Source organism: Podarcis bocagei (assembly GCF_964188305.1).
Source record: "Podarcis bocagei genome assembly, chromosome: 13".
In the NCBI taxonomy this organism is placed as follows: Eukaryota; Metazoa; Chordata; class Lepidosauria; order Squamata; family Lacertidae; genus Podarcis; species Podarcis bocagei.
The window spans coordinates 18,292,985-18,304,990 of record NC_138138.1 but is presented as its reverse complement, the minus strand read 5'-3'; the positions used below and the strand labels follow the sequence as shown (position 1 = coordinate 18,304,990).

The following is a 12,006-nucleotide window of genomic DNA, read 5'->3' as shown; positions in this document are numbered from 1 at the left end:
CAAAAAGCAGCTGGGATGGTCTGTGCGCACACACACAAAGAACTGCAAGCCAGTGGTACAGTAAATATATGCACCATGCATACCCGCTGAACAAGACGGGCGAAGCGCTCCATAGAAGAGCACATACCCTTGCCCTGTGCCTGCCAGCACACCAAACGATGTAATGGTGGTAGAAAAAAGGAAAAAATAAAAATCATAAAAAAGCAAGCATCGACGGGAGAATGAGAAAAGGAGACAAACCCAACTGAAACACGAGATGCGGCATGCACGGGGCTGGCTTCCTGCTTCCTGTTCCTCCTCCTCCTGCTCCAGTCGCCTAGTACCTTTGCCTCTGCAAGGAGCTGGGCCTCTCTGAACCGAAAGAAGCCACCGAGTCGGGCGGACGTGACCACGACACCCCGCCCATTTGCTGCAGCTTGGTGCTCAGCTCGCTGATGATGCTGGCCTTCATGGTGGACATGGGGGAGGCCTTGGGTTCCTCCCATGGCAGCGTCGGGGATTTCCGCTGCAGCTCCTTGCCCGGCTCGGCAGCGGCCGGCTGCTGGTGGTAGGGCGGAGCGGGCGTGAGGGCAAACATGTTCTCAGTACATGCAGAAACCGAGATGGTGGAGCTGGTGGGGGTTGCCACCGGCAAGCGACCGGGGAATGGCCGCGAGCGGAGCTTGGTCTGCAGGGGGCTCTTCTCTGTGCTGCCTCCGCCACCACCGCTGCTGCTGCTGCCTCCTCCGCTGCCGCTGCTTCCCCCAAAAGCCTGCCCGTCCAAATAGGTGATGTAGGTGTCCAAGAGTTCGGTGCCTTCCCCAGACATGCTGGACAGAGTCGAAACGCTGCTGATGGTCTCCAGGTGGTGGTCGCTGCTGCTGCGGCTGTCCACCTCCTCGATCCCCGAGTCCGTCACGGCTTCGGGGGCCTCGGCAGGAGGGATGGCGATGGAGGACACGACGGAAGAGAAGTTGACGTGAGGGGCTTCCTTGGTTTCCGCTGTGCCGGCTTGGGTCAGGGTGGCCACCTCACTGTCATAGGATGTCAAGCTGGATGCCGTGGAGTCCAAGGCGGCTGGAGCAGGGGGCGCGGCCGGAGGGGTCATTGCAGCAGGGACTTCGTTGGTGGCTTTGGGGGGCGACTCGGGCTTGTCAAAGCTGTTGGAGAACTCGAGGGGCGGCGGGAGCGGCTCGGTGAACACAAATTCGTCATCCACATCGATGGACGGGGCGGGAGGGGGCAGCACCAGCAACGGGAGCCCGTTTTCCTCGGCCACGCGTTCCGCGGGGGCAGTGGCCACCTCAGCTTTCCCACTCTCCTGGCCCCCTTCCTCCTCCTCTGTTGGGCGGCAGTTCTCCATGAAGCGCACGTGCAGCTCCAGCTTCTCCCCTTCCTCGGGCCGCTTCTCCCACGGCGCGCCTTTGGCCGAGGATGGAGGATGCTGCTGCTGCTCGGGAGAGGGGTGCCGGGGGCTCTCGGGCTCCTTCCGTGGTGATGCCGGGCGCTGGTGGTGGTGGTGGTGGTGATGGTGCTGCTGCTGCTCTGGCGTCCCCCAGAGCCGCAGGATGGAGCTTCCGGGAGACTCTGGGGTTTTGGGAGCCTCTCCGAACCGGGGCGAGGACGGGCGCGAATGCCTGTCATCTCGGCTCTCTTGCTGGGACTGGGACTCCTTCAAGGCCCGCTCACGGGCCACCAGGGCCAGTCCCAAGGGGGATCCAGGGTCTAAAATCTTGCCCGTCAGCGGGTGAATGAGAGGCGTCGAGTGGGCCTGTAACTGCGGCAGGAAACTGGAGCACACGGAAGTGAAGGCGCTGGTGGTGCTGGCTCCGTACGTTTTTGCAGCTCGAGGTGGGAGGTAACCGGAGCTGCTCCCGCCGCCGGCGCCGCTGCCAAAGCAGGGAGCCATGTTGAGCTGGATGTACGGCTCGCTGGAGAACATGCCTTCGTCGATGGATTTGGAGTGGCGGAGACGGGGCATGGGTGTCTGTTGAGAGTCGTCGTCCGGCTGCTCGGTGGAGAGGAAGAGGGCAGACTTGCGGCGAGCCTCGCTGTACCACTCGCGGTCCCGCCGGGCGGCCCCAACCAGGGCCGCCCCAAACTGGCTGGTGAAATCCATGCTGTTGTGGAGCTGGAGCGAGGGCACAGGCACCGCTGGCTCTGGCTGGCTCTCGGCCTCCATGCTGCTCCCCTGACTGCTGCGCCCGCTGCTGCTGGTCGAGGGGGCTTTGATTATGATGGTAGGGATGGGGATGGAGCTCTTTTCCGGAGGGGCGGGCATCTGGGGCTGCAGAGGCAACGGCTGCGCCTGGGAGGCAGAGGCTCCCTGCTGCTGGCGCTGCTCGTCTTCCACTTTGGTCTGCTTGACAAGCGGCCCCTTCCGCCGCATGGGCTTGGTGGGGACATACATGGCGGTGTTGGTGGCCCGTGGCGGCAGGTTGTAGTAGCGCAGGTCTGGGGTGTGGCCCCGCCAGCCGCGGGCGGTTGACCCCTCGGCCCCCGCCTCGGATTCCTGGCGGTAGAGGGACATTTTGTCGCGGGACCGCGGCTCGTAAGACGGTTCCTGGTGCAGGGAAGCTGAGTAGAGCTTGGCCTCGCTGCTGGGGTTGAAGGTGGAACGGGCCAAGGGTGTGGCACGCCCGGACGCCGAGGGCGTGGTGCTGCTGTATGGGGGGTCGGGAGGGGAGGTGGTTGGAGGCGGGGGGATGTCGTCAGAACCGGGGACTGAAAGGCTGCGGCTGAACTTCATGGCAGGGGGAGTGAGGTAGGGCTTGTCATCCTCAGCGGCACCTGGGGAGAGAAGGAATGCTATCATCACCAAACCGTTCGCCCATATTTCCATTGTCTAATCTGTGGCCCTCCAGCTGGACTACAGCTCTCACCATCCTTGAATCATTAGTCCTGTCTGCTGAGGCTGATGGGGGTTGGGAGTTGGGCAACACCACGTAGAGCTGCAGGCTTCCCCGCCCTGCTCTAAGCAAAGAGAACTCCCTCTTCCCTCCCGGCCCTTCTCGTTCATATCTGCTGTCATGGACTGGTTGGACCATGAATGCTGGGAGGCACTAGTTGGGGAACCCTCAAGGGAAGAAAGCTCAGAGTCCGAGGTGTGGTGGTGAGATATCGGAAGCTGAAGGAGTAACAGGGTTCAGAGCTGGGAGAGTCTGTGGCAGAGAGCAGTCCAGAATCAGAGGCAGAAGCTGAAGCAGGTGAGTAAGAGGAGGGAAGTCAGGAGGGAAGAGATGAGTTAGGTTGGTGAAGAGTCACTGGTGTCTCCTCCTGCTGTGACAAGCTCCCCTCCCAACTCCCAGAACCAGGAGAGGTATGAAATGGGAGGAGGAAAGACAGGCTGCATGCAGGAACAGTCTTCAATTGCTTGTAAGAAACCCTGGAGAGGCAGAAACATAGATGGCAGTGGGAAGGCAGGGACTTTTAGTTTTGACAACTGCTGGAGCTGTGACCTCTACTCGATCTCCAGACCTGGCTGCAGCTGTACAAATATCCAGAATGGTGACTGGGAGTGGCTGCCGATACCATATAACACTGGTCCTGAAAGACCTACATTGGCTCCCAGTACATTGGCTCCCAGACACCTGGACTACTGCACACCCTCCCAACCCCTGTCTCACCAATAGACTTCTGGCGGAGCATCATGCCTGGGGGGTGACTGGCTGGCAGGTAGGATGGGCGCTCGTAACTGGCCTGACTCAGGCGGTGCTGTTCAAAACTGGGCTGAAAGAAAGAAAAAGATGAAGCCAGAGAACTGGTAAGAGCAGATGAAAGGACTGAGAGAGGCTGGGTGGCAGGGGTGTAGTCAGGATTTATTTGGGGGGGCAGGCTTTATGTTGGGGGGCAGAACTGAGTTAAGTATTTTTGTTTACTTACTTGATGGGGGGGGGGAACTGCCCCCTGCCTATGCCCATGGTGGGTGGATGTAGCAGCAATAATGAACTATCACTCTATTTATATTTTATTTTTTAAAAAAAACTAATGCATTTTATTAATTTTCAAGAGAAAGAATATAGGTACGAACAGAAACATTACCAACATTATCAAAACTATTGGTTTCCCCTCTCCCAGAGAAGAGAAGATAAACTATCACTCTAATCCTGAACTCAGGTACTTAGTACCAGGATACTAAGGTTTGCAGAAGTAAAGCAAAATAAAACACACACCCCAAACTTAGATGGGGCAAAAATAACCCCCCAAAACAGCTTAGTGAGGATGCTTAGTAGCCACAGAATATTAGAGTGTCAAGTAGATCACATTTAACAATCAAGCATTTGAAGAGGAAAACTCACAAGGGAAAATATTGGCAATTGCATTTAAAAGAATACTTTTTTAGCCAGCGTTTCACTCTCTGCATAGGGAAACTTTGATCAAAACAACAACAGATCTTGCTAGATGTCTGCTCCACTGGTGAGCTGTGCTCCATCCTACCTCAGCAGAGAAATAGTTCTTGGCAGAGCCCCGAGATTTCCCCAAGGAAGGAAGCCCTCCGCTGCCACATCCATCCCCCACGTTGATTGTCTGTTGAGCTGCTGCCAGGATCTCGTCCAATTTGTCTGAAATGAGGCAGAATCACAGAAAGAGGCAAGATTGCAACCATCCCCACGCAGAGCACGCCTATGTCCCTTTGCCCATCAGGCTCAGGGGGCGCTCCTCTCGACTGATCTGCTCCTAGACGGAAAATGGAACCCAAGAATCGGAGGTTCCTCCTCTCCCAAGCTCAGGCCTCAAGATTACGCTAAGGGTGACCTGGTTTCAATCTCATGTAGTCCCTTCTTATTTTTAAAATTAAGATCCCTACGGTCCACCGATGTGCTTTAAATGTACAGGGACAAATTGCATTCTCGGATCCAGGATACCAAATCTACTCTGGGCTATCCTAATCTGCATTCTTGCCTAAGAAAGTGCATTGCAGGACCAGACCGAGCTCAGACGAAATTTGGAGAATGCCTTATGTGGAGATGTTTCCGCTTTAACTACAACTCTCATAATTCCTGACCACTGGCCTTCTTGGCTGCAGCTGATGGTTGTGGGGATTGAGCCTTGGGGGTTCAATATCATCTGAAGGGCATCAAGGTCAGGGGAGACTCTCCTAGCCCCAATAATGGCGCCAGCTTTCCCAGGTCTCTCACACCTAGAGAAATCTTGCCTGGCCAGTCCTGCTGCCTGAGTTAAGCTTCTAACTAGAGAGGCTTGGGTTTTTCTAACTAGAACCTTGTGCATGCAAGTCCCACCTGACTTCTTTGCATTTCCCACTAGCCCACCTTCTGCCCATGCCCACACAAGACTACACTTCCTCACCACCAGCCCTCTCGGAAAGCCAGAACTTTTATGCTTGGGAGTCAGTACCCTTGGCTCAAGCCCCAGGCCTTAAACATGACACTGTCAGTACTGCTGCAAGCGCACCCTGCTACCAGACACTGCCCCCCCCTTCAACAAGTAAAACCACATCAAACAACCTGATTGGTATTTGGGGTTTTGTGTGTGTACCTCCCAGCCATTTGGCAAAGAAGGCAAGACTGGTGCTCCTCACAGCCCATTCATTGTGAGCTGTACACCAGCTTCCATCAGCTAGACTGGTGACTGGAAGTGGCTGCTGAGACCAGATAACACTGGTCCTGAAAGACCTACATTGGCTCCCAGTACGTTTCCGAGCACAATTCAAAGTGTTGGTGCTCTAAACAGCCTCAGCCCAGTATACCTGAAGGAGTGTCTCCACCCCTATCGTTTAGCCTGGACACTGCGGTCCAGCTCCGAGGGCCTTCGGGCGGTTCCCTCCCTGCAAGAAGTGTTTGATGTTTTATCGTGTTGTTAATATTCTGTTGTGAGCCACCCAGAGTGGCTGGGGAAACCCAGGCAGATGGGCGGGGTATGTATGTATGTATGTATGTATGTATGTATAAATAAATAAATAAATAGCACCAACAGCCAGCATGGAATGATGGGTGTTGTAGTGCAGCAGCAACATTTGGAAGGGCAAAAGTTCTGTACCTCTGCTGTTATGGGATAGGAAAATCTGAAAATCTCTTTTTTTCCTGTTGGCTTCTGCCCTGAATCTAGCCCCAACAGAAGGCTGCTACCCAAACACAGGATGTTGGATTTCAAGAACTGGCAAGAGCTTGTTTTGCAGGCCGACACCTATTCCATACACCCTAACCGTGGCTATGCACCCTAGTCCTCAAACATTGTTCTGCACCTGTACACCAGAGTAAAGACAAAACAGAAGATTTCACGCCGCGGTGCTGCAAAACCCGCAGCGAGAAAAGCCAAATTCTGTTACCTGCTAACGCAAATGCAGGAAATAACTGGCACCCCCTCTTGCAATGAAGCATTTAGGAACGCTCCCAACTGAGGGCACCCAGGAGGAGTGCTGCTTCGCAGGTACCCAGGCTTTGTCCCGAGATTCCCTCCCGCAGACTGTTGGCGGTTGCCAGGGTCTGCTCGGTACTCACTCAGAGCCATCTGATAGACAGTCCGCTTCTTATCAGTGCCCATCGCCGGCTCATAATCTGCAGAGACGACAGGAGGGGAGGATAACGGGGGTGGGAGGTGCAGGGGGTGGACTGGGGACGGCATGTCTAGGAAGGCTGGTTCGTGGAGCTGTGTGGACGGAGGGGGGCGGCAGCGGCAACCGATGGGAGCGTCGGTGGGAGAGTGCAGGGCGGTGCTGGGTGGGAGGCAATGAGAGATAAGCGAGGTGGCTCGGTGTGTGCGTGGCGGGGTGAGGGATGCGTGACACTCACCTGTTTTCTTCTTCCAGGGGGAGACTGGATGGTGGGAGGGAGATAGCAAGAGGGGAAGAAATTAGCACCTCCACTTTTGGAGGAGAAGAAAGGTATAGCTTGGGGGGGGGGAGGCCTGGAAACCCCCTGTAACAACCGAAGGATATGGGCAGGATGAGGGAGAGAAGATACTGGGCATTAAGGCATCTCACGGGCATTGAGGCATCTGTCACTGCCCACAACAGCTCATTTGGTAGAGTAGGAGACTCTTAAACCTCAGGGTTGTGGGTCTGAGCCCCACGTTGGGCGAATGTTTTATGCATTGCAGGGGTTTGGCTAGATGACCCTCATGGTCCCTTCCAACTCTACAGTTCTAGGAGTCTATGAATTGAGGATGGGTGGGGGCGAGGCAGAGAATCCTCCCAGTTCAAGAGGGCATGGGCAGGCCTGCGCGGGCCTAGCTTCCACTGAAGCATCTCAGGCTATGTTCACAACGTAAAAGACACAGACACCCTCATCTCTAACCCTGTTATGAGTGGAGATATAAGGTAAAGCCTGCAAGCAGTATTCTGCTTAATCATTCTCTAAAAAATAATGAATAACTTGAAGTGTGTTAGACTACCTGTATCTACGTTCTGGCAATGCTGCCATGATTCCTATAAGCCTTTAGGACTCCTCACCCCCAACGCCTAGCCCTGCTCCTCACAAGCCTCCACCCTTGCTGGGTGTTTCTTTCCTGCAAAGTGGGTGGGTGGGGAGAATTTGGTGACACCCGTTGCGGGTACGGAGGGGAGAAATTAGTGTATCGCGTGGGTAGGTGGGGTGCACGTCATATTTGCAGTTACAAAGTTGTCCAAGGGGTTTTGAAATCTCATTTCCCCCTAGTTTGAAAACACGCTTTCAAAATGTGTGAGCTTCTCCCAAGCTGCTGTCCTGCAATTTAAAAACATCCTTGGAAATGACACTACACGGCGTTCGTCTGTCGTGGATGCTTTAGATGAGATTCCTGCATTGCAGGGGGTTGGACTAGATGACCCATGGGGTCCCTTCCAATTCTAAGATTCTACAATGACTTAGTGCCGTTTCCAAGGATGTGCCACGTTCCAAGGATGTGTGTCAGCGGTGAGGCTTCCAAGTCACTTGCAGCAGCTCCCCTTCAGGTTTTCAAAAACAGGGGGACTGATGAAAAGCCCCCTACTGAAAGCTTCCTAAAATATCCCCCTGCCTAAAAATATGCTTCCCTTCATCTAATCACTGCTCCTTTCCACACCTGAAATTATATGAATGTTTGGCTGGCTCAGATGTTTGCATCAGCCCTGCTACTTCGCTCTTTGACACAGGAAGATCACTGATATCAGGTCACAGATCAGGGAGGGGAGACCTTCCTTAAGCAGCAACATTACTCAAAACAGTGCGAAGAAGGGGGGAGCCCTCATACCCTGAGTCTCTGTTTCTGAGCAAAAGGGAAGTGTGTGTGTTTCTGTAATCCAGCCCACTTTCTTGCCATTATTGGAGCAATTCGGGGTGGGGACAGGAACTCACCTTTCTCAACTATGATGGGTTTTGAGAGTCCGGGGCAGCAGTGGGTGGACAAAAAGAAAGAAGATGGATACAGAGGAGAACCAATGACACCCCACCCTTTCCATAATGATACATAAACCTGGGAACCCCTCATTTATCCACCAAAATCATTATATACACCAGATTTTGCAACCAATCTAACCTTCCTCCAAAGCCTGCAGTAAAAAAAATGATTTGGGATGAGCAGCTAAAGTACGTCCCCACCCCCCCAAAAAATTTAATCTGGTTGCAAAATCAGGCTTAGCTCTTGCCCCAGCTAGGAGAATGAAACTGGGACTTAAAAGAAAAACCAATTCCAGATTCTGTGTTGTGGCATTTTCCATGTACGATTCCAGTGGCTGAGGCCAAGTGCAGACATTGGAAACCCTCTCCATGGACACATTCGCATGGGGACGGTAATGCGTAACTTGAAACGCAGATGACGACAACTTCCTGTCACAGTGAGGATTGCCCTTTATCCATCTGGCATAACTGCTTCCATGCAAGTCTCCTGCCGACTTTGCTTTAAGCAGAATTTGAAGGATTTGGACAAACTGGGGTGAGACGTCAAAAGGAAGCCTTCAAAAGTCCATGCCTGGGTCTTGCCTAGGAGGAACCCTCAAATCAACAACCATACTGTGGGCAGCAGTACCACTTTGGAGGCACCTAAGATCTCTTGCCTAAGGGCCCCTCAAATCTGGGGGGCGACAATGAATTCTTCAGCTAGAAAAAAACAAGTTCTACCATAGTAACAAATTATGCATGAATGGGTTCATTTGGGATAATCAAGGTGCACTGCATGGAGAAGATTCTGAATATCTGACTTAGCCTAGTTCATCATTTGCAGGTCTTCTGCTCTAAGGCAAAGGAGAACACACATCAGAAGCACCTCAGGGCAGAACTACAACCATTACGGGGTGACCCAAACAATATTTTTAGCAAATAAGTGCAAGAAGAAGTAGTTGACCAAACCAAACAAGCCACAAGATGACACATCTATCAACTGCACAGTCACCATGCATGCATGCATCCATCTAAATGCCAGGTCACTGGTGTGTCTGTTGGTCACACTGTGCTTCTAGTGCAGTGTTCCCTCCCTCCAGTAGAGGGCATGTATGTATGTTAATCATGAAACAGATTGGGGATGGCAGTTCCCCGCACACTCTTGAGACAGGAAATGATAACCCGTGAGCATCCTTACCCATTTCTTCCAACTCAGATGTCATGGATTTGGAGCGCAAGGAGATGGCTGGAGGTGGCAGTCGTCTTGTCTGCTGTGGCGCAGCTACAGTTAAAAACAAGAAGCATCTCTGGGATCTTGCTTGTGAACCAGACTCGTGTCATCCAATTCCCATCACCAGTCTTTCCCCGAACCCGCTGGACCACCCTCTCATCCAAAGTAAGTTTTGTATCTTGCCACCCTAACCACTTTTCCTTTTGCTCGAATGCAGGAAAGCCCATTCGTCAGCTCCCAAGAGAACCCAGAACACACCATGGCAAGGAAAGGAAGAGGGGAAGGCACTGGTACAAAAACAATAGGAGAAACCACGGAGTGACTCAACATACAAGAATGTTCTAGCTATCCCTTGAAGAGACTGAAGGTATTTCTGTAACAGTGTCCACGTGGGTAAGTTTAATGTGAGATTGACGCTCCTTACACATGCAAGTTTTTTGCATTGCCCACATGATGTTTTGGCATCAATACTCCAGTCTGTATCCCCCCCCCCCACGCCCACTTAATCCAGATTTATCCTTTCAGGGAAGCATCCTAAATCAGCTGTCCCTGAAGGAGAGTCATATGACCTGTAACACAAAGGGCCACATATATTTTTCAGAGTGCACTGCTGAGGTCACGTCCTCCTTTGATTCTAGACACATTACCTGGGATTGAGCCCCACTGAGTTCAATAGGAACTGCTGGGATGGTGCTGTGCTGCACTAAACAGGACTCCCCCACAGAGTGAGCTCAGGTTTCCTAGTTCAAAATACTTTCCGCTTCTAAGAACATGGAAACGTAGCTAGGGTGCCTTATCCCGGGTCAGCCTACTTGCCCACTGAATCCAGAATCGGCTCCTCTGACTGGCAGTGGGCACCGCATCACCTGCCTCTTTTTCCCTGGGTTTGCCAGAGACTGAATTCTGCATGCATAACATGTGCTCTATCTGTGATTTATCACTCAGTCCCTATCCAGAGTAATGGCAAGTCGCGCCTCTCAAGCCCGTGAGACTCAACTTTCTCCTCAGGAGATTGCTGCCACCTTGTTTTTCAAAATCCCTGAAGCCAAATAGCCAAACTCCCCCTTGAGAGGACTTACTGTTCCTGCTTTTTCTTCTTTTTTAAAATTTTTATTTATTTGGTTTTTCAGATTAAAGTTTTACAATCACATATCCAACATACAACATAAAAACAAGATTCCAAAGAATCTCCTGGACTTCCCTCCTCCCCTTTGTGGATCATATTGTTAGTCATTTCCTCCTGCATCTTTTATGATAATCCAAATCTTTTACCTCTCCATTATGTCCAAAACTCACCATTAAACTAGAAGTGTTATTCCCAGCCTACTAACGCTTTTAGCTGTTTACAAGGGTTTTTAAGATAAATTACAAATTTCCCCCATTCCTTATTAAAATTTTGGTCTTCCTGATTTCTGATTCTTCCGGTCACTTTAGCAATTTCGGCACAATCCATCATCTTAATCTGCCATTCTTCTCTGGTAGGGACTTTATCTTCTTTCCACCTCCGGGACTTACTGTTCCTGCTTCTAAGCCCCAGTAGGTCCCATTCTCCAACTTGGAGAAGATTTCAAGAGTAGAGCTTTCCCCTCTTTAACTTCTGAACAACATATCCCCCCCACTTCTTTTTTTAAAAAAACCCAAAGCACCATCCCATAATGCACTGCGGTGGTACCTTTCTTCTTCATGGCCTCTTCCATCTCCGGATTCCGCGTCACCATGACAACCTTCACCATCAAGTTGTTTCCGCCCTGCCGAATCATGTTGACGACCTGCCGGTGTCCAACCTTCACTACGTTCTGTCCATTGACCTGGAGGGGAGAGCTGATGGTTAAAGCAGTGCAGGCTGGGATGGAAGCAGCGGGGCAACTTCTGAACCATTTAGCAGGAACTCTCAAGAGGACTCTCCCTCTTGGTGGCTTCCCCCAGGTCTTGGGATGCCTCGCCGAGAGAGACCTGTCTAGCCATGTCTCAGATGACCTTCTGCCAGCAGGCAAGTTCATTTTAACTTAGGCCTTCCTATAAGCAGAGCTGTAATTATGTAGAAGCTTACTGGTCTTTTTAAAAATTGATTTCATTGATATTTCACTTGCCTTGTTACAATGCTTTTCCTCTTAACTTTGCATTTCATTGCCGTTATAATAAAATATAACAAAATGCCGTATTGGCATTGTTAGTCACTTTGAGCACCACTTGGCAGAAAGGTGGGATGCAAATTTAACATACAAACAGGGTGGGGTCCAGGTTTAGTCGCACTTAGCACAGAGTAGACAAACTTAAGCCTCACTGATTCCAACATGTCAACTCGGAAGTAGGATTAAGGCTGCAATCCTAACCTACTCAGAGGTTGTTTACGTTGTCGGCATCCCACTGAATTAACTCCCAAGTTAACGGGGCTGTCGCTGCAGCCTAAACCTGGATGCAACCTCTCATATAACACAGGAACTCAGGATCACCCAAGAGAACTGATTAGCAGTTGATTCAGGAAAGGACTTCATTGCTAGAATG

General features: G+C 51.7%; 1 protein-coding gene across 7 annotated transcripts in view; it reads right to left on the bottom strand.

Moving 5' to 3' along the window:
* Positions 1–12,006, bottom strand: part of SHANK1 (SH3 and multiple ankyrin repeat domains 1) — a 113,181-nt gene that overhangs the window by 13,077 nt on the left and 88,098 nt on the right. For 4 of the 7 annotated variants that reach the window (XM_081166015.1, XM_081166017.1, XM_081166019.1 and 1 more), the window contains 7 exons: positions 11,174–11,309; positions 9,469–9,552; positions 6,729–6,752; positions 6,438–6,494; positions 4,417–4,541; positions 3,606–3,708; positions 324–2,769 (listed from right to left, as the gene is read on the bottom strand). In XM_081166015.1, the coding sequence (XP_081022141.1) occupies positions 324–2,769; positions 3,606–3,708; positions 4,417–4,541; positions 6,438–6,494; positions 6,729–6,752; positions 9,469–9,552; positions 11,174–11,309 (2,975 nt within the window). Of the gene's footprint in view, positions 1–240; positions 2,770–3,605; positions 3,709–4,416; positions 4,542–6,437; positions 6,495–6,728; positions 6,753–9,468; positions 9,553–11,173; positions 11,310–12,006 lie in introns of all 7 variants that reach the window. The other 3 variants (XR_014001253.1, XR_014001254.1, XM_081166016.1) reach the window with 3 other exon arrangements.